We start from the raw sequence: 17,782 nt of genomic DNA, 5'->3' as shown, positions 1-17,782 counted from the left end.
TTTTATTGTTTATTTTATGTTTGTGTCTTTTAACGTGATGACATTTTAAAATTTAATTTTTATCTTTGATTATTGTTTTGTCTCCTCTTATAATAACTGCAACGATCCAAGACCGGTATTCATAGATCGATTCTTATAATTAAGATCATCTTAAGTATCATTTTAAGATGTCATCAACTAATCAGAGAACCGTATTAGCATCTTAAGACGTTACTTAAGACGATCTTGAAATGAGAATTGACTGTGAATACTGGTCCAAGTCTGTCATATTTAATTCATAAATTGATAAAAATGCGCGCAATCCACTCGATCGATAACGATTATGCCGGTATATGTACATGCCGTCGTTACCTACTGATCCTGCCTGCCCCTGGCTCCTGCCGTATGCAACCATTTGTGCGTCCTAAATGTATCTGCAACACCCTGTACAATCAAATACAAACAATTCGAAAATAGGATCCGCTTGCGCTTTTTAAATATCTTCAAAAATGGCGAAGATAGCTCTCACTCCTATCTTTAAATTTTGGTACAATCACCCTCTTGGAGGTACAAATGAAACAAACAATAGTACAATTGGATACAAATGATGCTGAATAAGATAGTATTTTGAAAATTGTTGTAGCTTAAAGTGGAGTGCTAATATTTTTTTACCCTTCTGTAATTTTCAACAATGTCAAACGATAACTGCATACAGTTGACCTACTGACGACTTGTATTCGAAAACAATAAAGCTGATTGATTTTTCACAGCTTTAGATTTTCTTATATATAACGGTAGCTTGTCGAGATCAGGTCAGACGAAATCTTTTTGGGAGATAATATTTTGCGAACCAAACGAGTGAATCAAGTTGACTCTCGTACAACACTCATATTCGTCAATAGAGACTAAGATCTCTTTTTTTATTATACATATATATTAAAACACACTTGTGTAATGAGGCCAAGAACTCTTTGTAATTATTCGTGTAACGAGGCCTCTTTGTAATCCATCTGGAGATAATAAACATTTTTACCTAAACGTAATCAGTGTATGGAGTGACCTTCCGTATACAACGAAACATAGGGAGCTGTTAATACTAGAAATGATAATTCTTAGAGAATGATTTTGTTTATGCATTTTTGTTTACCCGTAAGCTCTTGGCAAAAATCTGTCATTAAGACTTATATATATATATATATCTTCTATGTACTTTTTTTTGTCCATCTAGTTAACAAAATATGCAATTTGTTTGTAATTCTTCTAGACGGATCTTTGTCAATAATTTCGTATGTAGATTTGTCAGAGAGCATCTCTTCAATCCTACATATGTAACGCTGTTTATTTTAACACGACAATAATATTACCTTCATTTGCCCGCGTGAAAAGGATGTCCGGATGCTTTCTCACGAATCTTTTTGTGTAGTTTAACCATTTTATAACCGCGTTGCCTCATTGTCTTTTAATTTTTTATCTACGCAAGATAATATACTGATACTATTTATCGCTTTGTTTCTTATCTTATTCTTAAAATTTTCGCTATAATAGACGTACGTACATTCTTCTCTAGATGTTTTATAAATTTTATAATAGTGCTTCCTTTGTATTTATTAGTGAAATGTAGCTCAAATCTATCGCCGAGTTGTAAAAGATATTGTACCTCATCAGGGATGTCGATCTTAATAATAAACCATTTATTGATAAGCTATTTATTGATAAATCATTTTCCTTGTTTTTCATCCAGCACAGACTCTCGTTTCTTTATTTACATTTCTTTGATCCATCTAGCCATAAATTTTCGCCAGAGTAGCTTTTATTGCGAACTTATCGTCGTCACGATAAGGTTGGGGGGTGGAGGGGATAATTCGTAGGGGCGATGGCAAGATGGCTTTCTTCTCTGCGCAGGACGAGTCTTCCGAATGTGAGTCTTCCACTTGCGACTCTTGCTGCTGATTTTCTGGATTAACCGTCTTAGAACGGAGGATTCTTTGCGTTTCCATCCACGAAACATTGCTTAGATGACTGTGATGCACACGATTGTGGTCCACGATAAGACTCAATAGATCTGCAGGAACGATTAAGAAAAATTAGAAACACGTCGGAAATAACGCGAAATGGTAAATCTCTCTGACGAGCACGAGGGATTTACGAGGATATGAGGAATCGTGAGCAAAAAATGTTTGTAGTAAGCTTTGCTTTACTTTGAAAGGGGCAGGATGCAAATGCGAGATTGTAGTGCAAAACTGTCTAACTTTATATTCCTCTTTCTCACACCTTTGGATTAATATCTAAATCAAACTTTTTATTATTCTTTTTTTTAATTACAAGTTGTTACAATCAACAGAATAAATTATAGTCCATTTATTTTTCAAGAGATTAAAAAAAGGTAAAAAACAGTCTAGTACTTTCCAAGAAAAAGTTGCATTAAAAAAAACAATTCCATAAAAAGAATTTTTTTATTCTGTTTTTTTTTTTAATTACGAGCTTTTAAAACCACCGAATTAAATTATACTCCGTTCCTTCAAATTACTCCCTAATCTGAAGAGATTAAAAATAATTATAAAAAAAGTACAACAATTCCCAAGAAAAAAGTGTTTACATAAAAGTATAAACAATTTTATTAACAAAACGATTTTTTTATTCTTTTTTTCTAAATTATGAGTTTTTAAAACCAACAGATTATATCAATTATAGTCCGTTCATTCCTGAGGAGGTTAAAAAAAAATAAAAACAATTTGATAGAAGTTGTACTCCCCAAGAAAAAGATACGCAAAAGTAAAGAAAGAAACAATTTTACAGTAAGTAAACTTTAAAGATTTCGATGGTATCAAATAACTAAAAAAAGTTCGAGCAATGTGGTTTTTTATACAAACTGTCACGAGTTTAATTCTCCTTGAAATATGTTGTTCAACGCAAAGATTTAAGAGACCGATAATTTTTTATATGGGCGGAATCTTATGTTTAAGGAGTGAAACACCTCTTTGAAGAAAAACGGTATTTCTTTTTTGGGACAAATATCGTTGAAAGTAAAAAAATAGAAAACAATTTTTTTAACAAAAGTTATACAGTTTTAAGAGTACTACTTTACTGTAGTAAAAAAAAAATTGTTTGTTTTCAACAAAATATCTCCAGCAATTAAAGCTTTTTTTAATGTAAAAAATTGTTTTTTAGCCAAATTAAAGGATTTTTTCAAATTCAACTATATATAATAAAATTTAAAAAATTTGAAAAAAAATTTTGATTGTTGGAGATCTCTCAAATTATCGTGTTTAACAACATATTTCAAGGAGAATCAAATTCGCCGGACATTCGTGACAGTTTCCTTGTAAGAATAAAAAGTTTCAAGAAATTTTGCACATGTCAGTACATATAAAGTATATTGACTGATGGACTAAAGCTAGAAAGTGTGTTATGACGTAAAGTTTAAATCTAACAACTATAAAACTTATCATAACGGCACAATTCACAAAAATGTCATCAAACTTGAAAAACAAACTTTTTTTTATTACTTGATATTTGACGTCACAATTTTACATTTTTCATAATTATTTATTCTCTTTTACTTTCTTTATTTGAAATCAAAGCCATAAAAGTATTCTATTAGGTAACAAATTAAACATAATTTTCAAACAATTCTTTTTCTCAGTCGTCTATTTTTAACAGCGGAGGACTATAATCTTTTTTTTTTAAACATTTAGACGTATTCAAAAATTTAACATGATTCAAAATGTGCAGAAAGTAATTTATTAAAAAAAAATTATAAAGTGGATTTACATGTTAAAATGCACCTTCCTTTTTAAACGTGCATTTAATATTTATCTCTCAATTTTTTTTTAGTTTCAAGAGAACTTGAGAAAATCCTTGTCACGTGCAACGTAACATGAGAGACTTCTATAACGAGAATCGTTCGCGTTTGTGATTCGAATTGAAAATGTATTGACGTACTTAAAAAGGCAAGTACACAGGTCACTCGCAAAAAATGATCGGACACTCAACACAAAATGATTTAACACGTTTTTATAAAAGAAACACTAACTTTAATTCAAAAGTTGAATGCAACGAAATAATCAGCGGAATCATTTAAATGTCAGCTGACAGCTCCGCGTTTCGAACAAGATAACAAAAGTCGGCACCGCGCCTTGTCTTGTCCGATCGATTGATCTTCCTTCGGCCAGCTTCTCAAACTCAGCCGAAAAAAGAGCACAACAGTATTATATGTTATCGCAAAAATTATGATACGCGTTACGACCAGGGCTTGTATCAGGAAACTCTTCGGAACAGATTCTGTTTGGAATTGTTCTGTTTCCCCTAAAAGATACAATAGAAATTTAGGGAATGACTGAATAATTCTGGATGGAATTTATTCCGATCAATTTCATAATATTATATGTACCCTGAATCGCAAGAATTCGATGAAACTTTAAAATAACCATTTAAAATAATCGTTTAAAATAAAATATAACATTTTCTAATCCAATGCATTTTTTTTACCTTTTCTACATTGAACGACGATTCTTCGGTAATCATCTGGAGACATACCGACTTTCCACGAATAATTTTCGCTGAGCCATAAAAGTGTCCCGTTTCGAGGCATCTGCTCCGACACATTTCTCTCACATTTTGTATCATTTTGAGTGCGTCGGCGACGAGCGCGCGAAGTTTCCGCCGATGGAAACTTTGGTACAGGTACCATTCTCGGTGCAAGAATCCTGAAAAACGAATTTCGCATTACCGGTTTACCATGCCATTTAATGTCGTTTAATGAAGACATGGAAAACAATCAACATTGCAATTCAAATGATATATTCGTATATGACAAAAAGGAAAAAGAAATCTAGCAAATTTGTAATTAATTTAATTTGTATTAAAATGCAAATTAAATAAATTACGAAATTTTTAGGTGTCTTTTTTTGTTTTAACAGCGAAGAATAATAAATACAACAGAGTAGGCTCGTTGTGTGTTACGAAAATAAGTAATTAAAGATAATCGTATTTTTCTAATTTATTTCAGCGCGTAGTTAGAAAGAATTGGAAATTCTAAAATTATACAAAATATTATTTTAACACTAATATTTTGCTATGACCGTACAGCTCATTTTCTATTTAAATTGTTGAATACAAATCACGTTTTTGAGTCTAATATGCCTTATAAATATTATTCAAAGAGAACCTAAAAAATACAAGTCAATCAGTAGTTTACAAGACATAAATAAAAAACAAAATATGGTCGGGTCGTAAGTGTTTTCTGATTAGGTAAAATTATTATTACGATAATTTAAATAAAGACTAAATAACAAATTATCGTAAATTTCACACGATAAAGGCATCTCTTGCTTTAGTAGATAATACTAAATAATTATTGGTTGTACAAAGAAAATATCTTCTAGTCAAATGAAATTTAGATTCAAATACCAATATGCGTTTTAAATGGTTCAGAAATTTTCAATTTATGAAGCTTTACAACACAAAAAATATGTTTCCAATTGTACATATAATTATTCTAATAGTTTTCGATACTTACAATTAATTTTTAGAGGAGAAGAAGGTATTATGGCTACTGTCGAAAATATGGCTACCCCTATTATCTCCATTAATAGGTAACGTATTCTAACAATTGCTTATAGTGTGACGTGATATCCTGTTCGGCTGTCCGTCACAGGGATCGTAAGATTCGGCCGGGGAGCGCACGCTGCGGCTCTACGTCCTCTCGGCTCGGAGACGGACGTGTCGGCGCGTGCGCTAATAATTTCGCGTCTTTGTTTTGTGTGCGTGTGTTCGTCCTTGAAATTTTAGCGACGTTTTGCGAATTGGCGACTAGCAAATACCAATTTTGTCCAAATACGGAGTCTCGCCCGGCAAAAAGACTGCAGGAAGAAGGACATGCCGTCACTCGGAATTTTACGGATCGTGCGCAGGATCGCAGTAGCGTGCACGATAGGTGATCTCAATTCAGTTAATTACGTTATTTCTTAACGTCGCGCCCGTACGCAACAGTAAGGCCGCTAAATATTGCAGGACGCAAAGAGGGAAAGTCAGACGAAGGGGACATCAACGCTCCACATAGATCATCGCGTGAGAGACCTCGAACGAGGAGCTGCGAGAAGATGCTCCCAATTTGGTCGCGGGGGCAGCGGACAATGAAGAGTACGTAAGGATAGCCATCCAACCTCGGAAAAACCACGGGAAGAGTCGCAAGCTGCCCGAAGACACCGACCTACCTCGAACTGCGCGCTGCAGCACGACAATATGATTAGAGAGTTGCAAGGACCGCGTGATAAGGCGGGACTAAAGGCGTAATCACACTAGTTGCGAGCTCGGTTGCAGTTGGGGTTACAGTTAACAGTTTAAGGTTGATCAATCACACTACATACAGGTTGCGAGTTCGGTTACGATTGGGGTTAGGGTACACAGTTTTTTTTTTTAACGTTGATCAATCACACTATAGACAATAATTCTTGATTAACCAAGCCGGTACGTAAACAAAACAGAATTAACCACAAGACGATTAGGTTATATAACGTGCAAAACAGACGAAGCAATACGCAGTTAAGTTAGGTTATAATTTAGACTTGTGGTTCTCGCAATCTTATTGGCTACTGTTACAACCTCAAGCTTGAAAAATAGACTCGGGTCTAAATTGTAACCTGCAATCTAACCGACAAACTGCTTCTCTCTGATTGGTTGATTTCCAACACTCAACAGTAACCCTAACTGCAACCGAGCTCACAACCTGTAGTGTGATTACGGCTTAACAGCGGGGCGCGACGAGCCCCCGTACATGGGGCGAGAGATCCTGCGTGCCGCTTGCCGAATTTCCTCGCGCTATCGATCACTTTGCTGTGGATGGTCGCGTAAGTGCCATTACGAGCCAAGACGACCTGAGCTACTTCCGCTTTTCCTGTGAGGACGATCTTTGGAGCGAGGCCAACGTCGTGGTGAGACGAACGAGACTATTGTAAAGCCACCGATTTCGCCGATCGGATGAATCGCGCGCGCGGTGGTCGTAATTAGAGTTCGCGTTCCCGGTAAGATTTTCCGCGGAAATTGGAGCACGCAGATGACCGCGTGCTGTCCGCGTACTCGACCGTCGTGCGCCTCATCCGATCAAGTCGCGTCTTAATTTTCTTTGGTTCCGTTTATTGAGAGCGTCGTCGACGCCACAGCCAAGTCGCGTTAATTGTTGTAATATTCTTGTGTGTTGTTCGTAGTAGCGTTTAGATGTGTCTCTGTTTGGCGATCGCGTAGTTCCGATCGCATACTTCGAGCCAAATCGCTATGTAATGTATCTTGTGCGGAATGAGAGCGCGCGTCTAGAGAGTTTTGAGTGTGCACGGTGTATATTGTCGCTAATTAGAATTTAATTCTGACTCTTTCCGTTTCGTGAGCTCGTACCGACGACCGCGTGGTACTTTCCGGCCGCGCCCGTGTCGCGAGAAATTGTTTCAAAGCACTATGATTTAATGTCCGAGATCGGCCGAAATATACACTCGACAGCAAAATTAAGAGATCACCTATTTTGACTGCGAAAAATAAGCGTAATTCAAGACAGTGTAACTTTGTTAAAAATAATTGTAAAAAAATTTTTTAAAGGCATTTAAAGTTTGAAATCTCTAGTTTTAAGATTAATAAATCATTAAACACTTTACAGTTCGTTTACAAAGTTACGCGGATTCAAATAGGGATGCATCAAATCTTGACATTTTTTACAAACTTTGCAAAGCTCCACGACGCAAAATAAAAATTGCACGCAAATGCCGATTACAGCATTCGAAAGGGTGGATCTTTAACTTTAATCTGCGTTTTTCTTGAGCTTTGTACGATTTTTTTCACTGACAATGAGTTAGGCAACACTGCAGCAAAATTAAAAGATTTAGTAATTAAAAAATAATCCACAATACTTTTAATGTTTTATTGCATTATGAAAAATTTTTTATTTTGCAAATTTTTGATTTTTAAAAATTTTCCTAAACTTCTTTTATTTTCTAGTGTAAAAAAAACTTCGAGAAAAATCAACTTAGATAAAATAAACCTTTAAATTATTTTAAAGATTTTGCCCTTTAAAATAAACCCTGGAAAATTGTTTTATAATTTTTTTTTCACAAAGTTTAAATATTGACTTCAGCAAAGATTAAGTAAGCGTTCAACAGCAAAATTAAAGGATCGTCAACAATTACTCTCCAAAAAAGAGTGTAATATGATAAATCAACAAAAATCATAAATCAAATGTTTCAAAACGCATTTCACAGCTTAATGTTTCTACATTCACTTTTAATATTGACTTTGAAAATATATACTGATTTTTTACGGATAAAAATAAAAATGCGGCAAAATTTATTACAAATTTTGCGAGTTTATTTGATGTGAATTGAAAATTGCACACAAATGAGGTTTGCAGCGTTCGAAAGCGTGAATCTTTGTCTTTAATTTGCGTACTTATTGAGTGTTGTACGATTTTTATTCACCGACTTATTCAACATTAAAAAAAAGAACCATTTTTGTATCAGTGTTGCCTAACTCATTGTCAGTGAAAAAAAATCGCACAAAGCTCAACAAAAACGCAAATTAAAGGTAAAGATCCACGCTTTTGAATGCTGTAAACTGCATTTGTGCGCAATTTTTATTTCACGCTGTACAGCTTGGCAAAATTTTTATAATATTTTGACATTTGTCGGATATTTTTTACAAACTTTGCAAAGCTACACGGTATGAAATAAAAATTCCACAAAAATGCGGTTATAGCATTTGAAAGCGTGAATCTTTACCTTTAATTTGCGTTTTTGTTGAGCGTTGTACAATTATGATTTACTGAATTATTCAACATTGAAACAAAAGAGGCCATTTTTGTTTCAGTGTTGCCTAAGTCAGTGACCAAAAATCGTACAAAGCTCAACAAAAACGCAAATGAAAGCTAAAGATCCACTTTTAAATGCTGTAAACCGTATTTGCGTGTAATTTTTATTTCGCGTCATGGAGCTTTGCAAAGTTTGTAAAAAATTTTAGGATTTGACACATCCTTATTTGAATCCGCGTAACTTCGTAAACAATGTGTAAATCGTTTAATGATTTATTAATCTCAAAACTAGAGATTTCAAGCTTTAAAATGCTTTTCTTTTAAATTTTTTTTTTTATCATTTTTGACAAAGTTACACTGTCTTAAATTACGCCTATTTTTCAGAGTCAGAATAAGTAATCCCTTAATTTTGCTATCGAGTGTATTTGTTAATTTTCCAGTTAATTGATGTGTTCTTTTTAAGCTCCCTCATTCTCTTCTATCTTCCCGCCCGCAACGAACTACCCCCTCTACCAATTCCGTGGCTGAGCTACGGTTAAGAGAGCCCGTTATTGCCCGTGATGCAATAAAATATTTCCGCGTTTAATAGCAAGAAATTTCAGCGACCGGTAATCTTGTTATATAAGAGTGGCACGCTCGCTCGGGCCTGGCGCCCAATCTGTTGCTTAATTGTTACGCATTTGAGGCAAACAATATCTGCGAGCTAATTTTTGCGTCTATCTGTCGTCACGGGTGATCACGTAGTTGCACCACGCTCGTGAGTGCGGTCGCAAATTTGGCGCCCAACGTGGGGTCCGAAACGTTGGAATAAAAAAATTCTTCAATTATCGAAATTACAGGCATTGAGAGCAAGAGAACTTTTGCATGTTTTCCTATTGATTTATTGAATTTCTGAATTATTGTCTATATGTTTGATTTATGTCTTTCTGGCGATTTTTATTCCAGGCAGAAACGCGAGATCGAATAGACTTCTATTAGAACTCGGAGGCATCTACGTCTAAAACAACATCTAAAAATATTAAATTTAGACTAAAATAACGTCTAAAATAATGTTTAGGAATATAAAATTTAGACAGCATAAGATTTTGTATTATTGTGTTATTAGACATAAAAGAACCTGATATCCGCACAATATAGAACAGTGGGTCGATTACAGTTGCGTTTCGAGAATCACTATTGATAAAAATCGATGTGAATTTACAAAGGAAATGTACTTACTTTTTGGTAAATTTTATTGATTTTTTTGTAGTTTTTTACTTAAAATTGATATCTTTTGGTCACGACGAGGAAGTTTGGGAACTTGCGGCTCATCCGACTTTGCTTCAATTTGCCACAGTGGGACATGATAGATTGTTGTAGATGTGGGACAGTTTAAGTCATATTGTGGTATAGAGAAAAGACAACGGGGTATATAGCGTTTATCTCTCTAGTAGCAAAATGCTTACTTTATTTTACAAAAAAAAAGCAAATATATTTTAAAACAAATTTTAATACATAAATTTTAATTAATTTTCCAAATTGCAAAAATGAATAAAGTACACTGTTAAATAGTGTCAAATTATATCCCAATTTGATTTAGTTTTAATCATTCCTGTAAGACGTTGTTTATACTCGATGTGTCATTAATTTAATTAAAACAATGGTAGTACATAATTTAATTATATTTTATGTGTTAATTTATAAATTTAAACACAAAAAAATTAAAAATTAAAAATTAGTATAAAAATTCATTATTTTTTTGAAGCAAGCACAAAGTATTACTTTTTCACCGGATGGTAATATTAGAGTCGTCGGCTCCGCCCCTCCCCCGCATTCCTTTCCCGTATTTTTTTTTAACCTAACCTAATTCTATTTTAGTTATAATTTGGCCAAGAATATTTAATTGACCATGTTGCGATATTAGATTTGAAATTATGGCCCACCCTTTCTCGCACTCACCACATTATTAGTGGACTGACTGAGACGGGTTGGGTTAGGTTAGAAAAAATACAGGGAGGGTGTGCAGGGAGAGTGGTGGAACCCCTTCCCCGCCCACCTGTTCTCTGTACGACATGTAAAAATTTGAATTTGTCAGAGTTTTCTTAAAATAGTTTTTTAATTACAACTCCTAAAGTATAGGTAAAATATGTACAGAACCTTATTTGTAGAGCTTATCTCAAGCTTCATTTTTTATTTAACACATTTTTTTGTAAAATATATATTTTCTGAAAAAATGAAAGAAAACTAAAATAATTAAGTTTTTTTTTCTCTAAGTATATCTCAAAATCTGTAGGAGAGCGCCAATTAATTTATAAGGAAAAGTTGATCAGTATCCTTGCCTCTATAATATATGTTAAGGTCAACATGATTGGAGCTGGATCCCCTAAGTGTACAATTACCTTCTAAAGTTTCTGAACACAGGAAAATTTTTAATCAGAAAAATTCTAAACAATGAAAAATTAAAAATATGTAATTTTGTAACAAAGTACTGGGTTTATCTTAAACTAAACTAATTTTCTAAAATTATTTCTACGGATAGTCATATTACAGCCACTTTTTTCCTTCCACCGATTATGCAGTGCATTAGACTTTATAAATCACGTCCAAAATAATATTTTATTACTTTGAGTCTGTCAAACAACATTTTGGCGAATGTAATCGTTTAAGTTTTAATAGAAAATGTTAATTATAAACAAAGTTATTCAATAAAATAAAAATAGGTGTCATGTTACCTATTTCTTCTCTAATATTTGAGTATTCACGTCTTTCAATCCACATATTTTCACTTCTAGTTCTGTCAAAATTAACTTTTCCTTACTTATAATCAAGAATGCATTTTAAAAACAAGTAATTTTACCTGATATTACACAAATTTTAATTCATAAAAATTTTTGGCATTAAAAATAAAACCTAAACTAATATTTTCTCTTTCGAACAAACTAAAACTATTTCTACTTTTTTTATAAAGACAACGACGGATTGATTTTAAGTTTATTATATGTATTTTCAAGAATATGTAAAATAAAAATTGTTAAAAAAAGTATTAATTTGGGTAAAAGATATAAAATAATGACAAAGGCTTTTAAAAAAAAACTTACTATTTTACGAACACTATAACTTAATTTATATTCTAAATAGATATATACTAAAGACATGGAAGATGAGAAGTAATGCATTATAAGTAACAAGTTGCTCTTTACTTTTATTTATAATAGCAAATAAATTAATAAAGACGTTATAACTTTTCATAAAACTAATGTTAACGTCTGGGTTGGGACAATCAAAATTTTGACAAATAACTTTTTACTATTACTTAATGAAATAATTCGTTAGTATACTAATTCGTTAGTATACTAACGAATTATATCTTCTAAAAGTTACGCAACGAGTTTATAAACTCGTTGCGTAATTTTTTTTCATAATAAGTAGCTTGTTAAAAATGATTAATTCAACCCTGACCTTATAAGAAGTTGAATAATGTTCTCACTCCAAAGAGCACAATCTAGTAGTATAATAGTTATAGAAACGTTTATACAACTTTCTTTAAAACTTTATAACTTTTCTTACAACCGTACGGCAACTAAAAAGTACAGATAATAACGTCGTTGAAATGTTTATGTCAACTAAGTAGGGAATCTATACAACTGATTTCTAACGTTACATTAACGACATTAAAACTTGTAACACAACTGTTTTACAATCGACTGTTAATAGTCATTGCATAACGTTACAATAATCTATTTTAAACACCACGTATAGACGTTAATACAACTTTCGCAAACTTCGGCCAATACAAAAATTTTAGTCTGTGCCCGTTTTTTTTTACTTTATAAATTAAAAAACTTTTTTTTAGTTTTTTTAACAGATCTTACTATTCGTATAGCTTATATCTATATTTACTAGCTCGCATATAATATTCCATTAATATTTCATTAATTACAATTGAGCTGCGTAAAGTTGGCCTTCCCCCCCCCACTATTAAAAATCTAATAACGATCATTACTATTCGATTGGTGATCATTTAGTGGTGTTTGGTAGTCGATTCCCAACGATTGATAGTCAAAATTTTAATTAATAATATATAAAAAAAAAGACACTTGCGTGAAGCTGGCCTCCCTTTTATAAAATTCGGCTTTCCAGACTGCATAAGAAATTATAACAGTAAGCATTCTTTTGGTGCTTGCTTACTGACGTTTGGTAGTCCATTCTTGATTATTGGTAATTAAAACTGTTATTAATAATACGAAAAAAAGACATGTTCATGTGAAGTTGGCCCCCTTTCATAAAAGTTGACTTTTCAGATTGCATAAAAAATTATAACAGTAAGCATTTGTTTGTTGGTCGCTTACTGACGTTTGGTAGTCCATTTCCGATGATTGGTAGTCGAAAAATTGTAATAATGCAAAAAGAAGTAATGTATCTGGATAAAAGATTCACCTAAATTTTTTTTTTTAATTCTGTTTATATCGATAGTAAAATAAACTAAATGCGAATAAATTCTCTCTTCTAATTTAATAACGTGATATAATTGTTTCTTGTTTAACTTAGAATTGTGTTTTAAGACCAAAAACTTATCCGGCATACAATTTCGTGAACTTGAAAATGTATATAAAATCACAAAATAAAGATCAACACTAAGATTTAGCAATAACCAATAAAGCATTTCGTTTATATTGTGTTTTCACATATCAGTTGCAGTTCTCTATTTAATATAAAAAATATATTCTATGCTTTTCGTATTTTTAAATTTATTGATAATACATTGTAGCTTTAGCAATCATAATTGTTTTTAAAATATGGCTATATAATTTTGTAATTTCTTTTCGCACTTGCTCACAATATATTTATAATTCATCGCTTTATACTAAATTTATAGGTTAGCTAGAATAATAGCATATACTAATCAGCATTATACTGCATATGCAAGAAGAATACACGGCACATGGAATATGTATAATGATCTAGTGAACTCAGTGCAATACTGTCATGAAGACTGTAAGATAAAACCGCATGGAGTAATATATAAAAATTAAAAAAAATGAACATATATATATATATATATATATATATATATATATATATATATACGTATGTATATAACATGTACAGCTATATTAAAACGCATTCAAAAATTTTATAAGTATACAAAATTTATTTTATAACAAACAAAAAATGAATAATGAATTTTACATACACGCACATAAAGATTTTATTTATCAGAAAAAATATACGACAAAATTATAGTTTTAAAAGTTTGGAAAAAAATTGATTTTTTTCAATTCTTCCGCGGACTTTTTCGCTTTTTTTCCAATGGTACAAAAATTCATTAGAAGTATTTCTTTCTCTGTAGTAATTCTTTCTTCGAAAAGTAATTCTTTCTCTGTAAAAAAATAACTTTCTTAGATTTACAAAATAATTTAGTTAAACTCTGCTTATCTAAAAAAAAAGAAATTTTTATTAAAACATACTTTTTAAGTATATCAAATCGATTAGTAATAAATAATCTCATTTTGAAAGTTATATAAAGGTTTTAGAAACATCATACACGTGTTATTTCTACTCAACAATATTTGCAGTTGTATACACGTTTAAAAACCTGATATTATGACTCAAAAATTAAGTTAAAATATACGGAGTCGTATAAATGTTTTAAAAACAATGCCATAAATATTGCAAAATGACTAATTTATAAAGAATCGTAAAGATTCTATAAATTAAATATTTTATACAAATAAATCGAAACTTATACGATCTATTTATAGAATTGATTTATAGAATTGATTGTATAAGTTTCAAAAACTTGTAATGAACGCTACAAGACAGCTAATATTCAATGAAGTCGTATAGACGTTACAAACTTTTAAAATAAATATTACGTAACAACTAATTTATACAGAGTCGTACAGACGTTATAAAAACTTCAAATAAATACGTATACATAAACTGATTTTTACATAGTCATATAGATGTTTTAAAAACTACAAATAGTTATATAATCGATATTAACTTTTTAATCGTACAATTTTCCAGTATATATCATGTACAAACATTTTATGGAGTTATAAAAACTTTTTTATAACCTTGTGCTCCTTGGGACCAAATCGCTATTATAAAAAAAAAGTAGAGATGACGTAATAGCGTTACTCAACTCATTATTTCTTTGATTAATTATACGGATACATACTAAAATAGAAGTCAATAATTTCTTAAATGTCATATTTGCTTCTTTGTCATTATTTAATAATCTTTTAAATAAATGTATATTTTTAACAATAATTTTTACATTGTTAAAGATACATAGAACATAAATGCAAATAAATATACACTAAAATTGCATTAAAAAATAATATTTTCATTATATTATTGATCTAATGGTTTAATGATTCAAAACATTTCAACTAGTTTTTTAGAAAATTTTCTTTTATTGAGTTACTTATGTGTTACCTGTTCTGAGTGATTTAGAAATATATAATTAAATATCTTACAATCAAATGCAAAAATGTTATAATATTATATGAAAGAATATTTGAATTTCATTTGATTGAAATGCCTTATTTACATAATAATTTATAAAAGTTTGTTGATATGATAAATTATTAATGAATTTTTGCTACAACGAATAACATTAAATCTATGGTGAAACATCTCAATTGTATCGCTGATCTTGTATGGTCAATACATATACAAAAATATAAAAATAAATATAAAGATAAATAAATTTTAAAAAAATTATATGTGCACATCATATACATACATATATCTCAGTCAGAAATAGTTTCTCGAAACAATGTCGTTTCGATGTCGAAAATGCAAGTCAAAAATTTTTGAAATTTTTATTAATTTTAATGGATTTTTTACTCCAATTTTGAGTAATTTTCGATTTCATTCGACATCGAAACAATATCGTTACGAGAAGCTATTTTGATATTTACGAGAATATCGCGTCAAACACAAAAAAATAATTAATTTTTTCTTCTTAAAGAATTATTTCTAACTAGATCAAATAATTGTAAAATCGAAATTGTTTTGATATTAGTTCAAGTTAGGATTATTGTTAAAGGTACTTTCTTTTTTATTTTGTGTATTTAAGATAATAACACTATCGATTAAATTTATTTTTTCAAAAATTGCTTTATTTTTATCGCTTTATTAAAAATTAATTATTTGATTAAGATTATCTAATCGGAGTACATATGCTTTGGTTAATTTGATCAAACATAGAAGGTATTTTATGCTGCAACAATTCTATTTCAAAATAAACATCGGAAGAAAAATATATAGTTTATAAATGTATGTAATAACTTTGGTATACAAAAAAGATAAAACTAGAAAAATCGGTTTGAGAAGAAAAACATCATTAGCTCTATTGCTGACAAAAATTTCTCTGAGATATACTTTTTATATGAATTACTAAACATTTTTCAAAAATATTAAGTAATTAAGTTTTTTCTTTAAATTTTTCATGTATGCATAAATTCTAATATTCTAATATTCTAAACTGAGAAATTTTCTAAGAACTATAAAATATTACAGAAATTTTAAAAAATTCTGGAAATGACTAACAAATATCTAAAAATTTTGAAAATTATATTTAAAAATCTGAGACAAATTTATATACTCCGATGAAAACTTTTCTTAGAATTTTTCTGATTTTCTGTATAACATATATTTTAGAATAGTTCTCAGATTTTTTAATGTAAACTTTAGAATATTTAAAAATACACATATATATGAAAAGTTCGGAGAAAAAATATGAATTTCTCAATATTTCTAAAGTGTTCCAATTTATATAAAAATCCTGAAAAAAATTTCAGATAACTAATAAAATTATTGTTCAAATCGAAGTCGAATGACGTCAATTCTATAAATCATTACATGCGAAAATCATTTTACTTTTCTTTCATGTAATAAATAATAAAAATAAACGATGAAAAAAGTAGAAATGCAATTAGTTAATTTTTTTTTTTACATCATCACATCGTCGAATCGCTGTCGAATCAGTACCGATTCGATCTTTAAACAAATTTTTCCAGAATATAAAATTATTTATTACATATACATACCAAAAATATTAAAAAATGTATGAAACTTCCATTATACTCTTTACATACGCAACTTTTGGTTACTCGAAAATGTTATAATTTCGACGTAAGTTTCAAATCGATCTTAACGATGTCGAAACGACATCGTTTCGAGGAACTATTTCTGACTGGAATGTGTATACTTACGAAACGCGTGTGCAAGATGAACTGTCACTCAATGTCGTCGTTCCTTTCTTATTGATCTACACGCGCCAATGAATAGTCGCAAATCGACTAAATTACACCGTGCAATCACTATGTTATATTCGTGAAGTATACGAGACGAAGGCTCGAATTAATTCAGATGTATTATGGCTGCTTTCTTTTTAGAGGATACAGTCGACACTTTTAACATAAAGCGATACACGTCGTTTTCCGTTTGATACAAACTCAATCGACACTTTTTGACTCTACTCGGGAGGAGAGTCTGAGTGTGTTCCACTAACTACGACGGCTGTCTGAGTTCGAGTGTGCTAACTTGTGCCGATCTGTGTCTTTTAAAAGGAAAGCGGCTTATGTAAAGATGACGAAAGGGACGACACGTGCGTCCCCATTATGATAACCTCCACTACCACCACCGTTACGGTCGTTAAATGATCGTTGATAGAAGTTAATTTGGAGTGTGCTTATACTTATTTTTTACTCGGTTGATATCAATGCTGCGCAGTTTTATCTCTAATCGCTGTTTTAGGCATAACAGTTTTTATGAATAAACATTAGCATTCTACGCGTATTTTCGCATGAATATTTTTCTATCGCGCTATTTATAGTAACACAAAATATTACTACTTCCTATATAACGCTACATATGATCTTGAAATATTAATGCGAGCGCGTTCGATAATTTTATATATTTTGAGATAATTATGCTACGTCTCGTCCGGATGGATAATGGTAGTAGCATTCTGCTGCGTTGTTTCCCAACGGAAATTTAAAGTGCACTAAAATTCGAATT

General features: G+C 31.0%; 1 protein-coding gene across 2 annotated transcripts; it reads right to left on the bottom strand.

Annotated features, from left to right (window-relative positions):
* Positions 1 to 1,649: 1,649 nt before the first annotated feature.
* On the bottom strand, positions 1,650 to 17,345 carry LOC105204729. Of its 2 annotated transcripts, none has more exons than XM_026139319.2 (3): positions 16,975 to 17,345; positions 4,468 to 4,685; positions 1,650 to 2,041 (listed from the first exon to the last, which is right to left on the bottom strand). In XM_026139319.2, the coding sequence occupies exons 2-3, from the start codon at positions 4,667 to 4,669 to the stop codon at positions 1,761 to 1,763; spliced, it is 483 nt and encodes a 160-aa protein (XP_025995104.1). In that variant the 5' UTR covers positions 4,670 to 4,685; positions 16,975 to 17,345; the 3' UTR covers positions 1,650 to 1,760. The 2 variants fall into 2 exon arrangements, with proteins under 2 accessions (XP_025995104.1, XP_039314824.1); XM_039458890.1 differs by lacking the exon at positions 16,975 to 17,345 and adding an exon at positions 5,498 to 5,650.
* Positions 17,346 to 17,782: the final 437 nt, after the last annotated feature.

The sequence above is a fragment of the Solenopsis invicta genome, chromosome 16 (assembly GCF_016802725.1).
Source record: "Solenopsis invicta isolate M01_SB chromosome 16, UNIL_Sinv_3.0, whole genome shotgun sequence".
NCBI lineage: Eukaryota > Metazoa > Arthropoda > Insecta > Hymenoptera > Formicidae > Solenopsis > Solenopsis invicta.
This window is presented reverse-complemented; position numbering and strand designations above follow the sequence as displayed.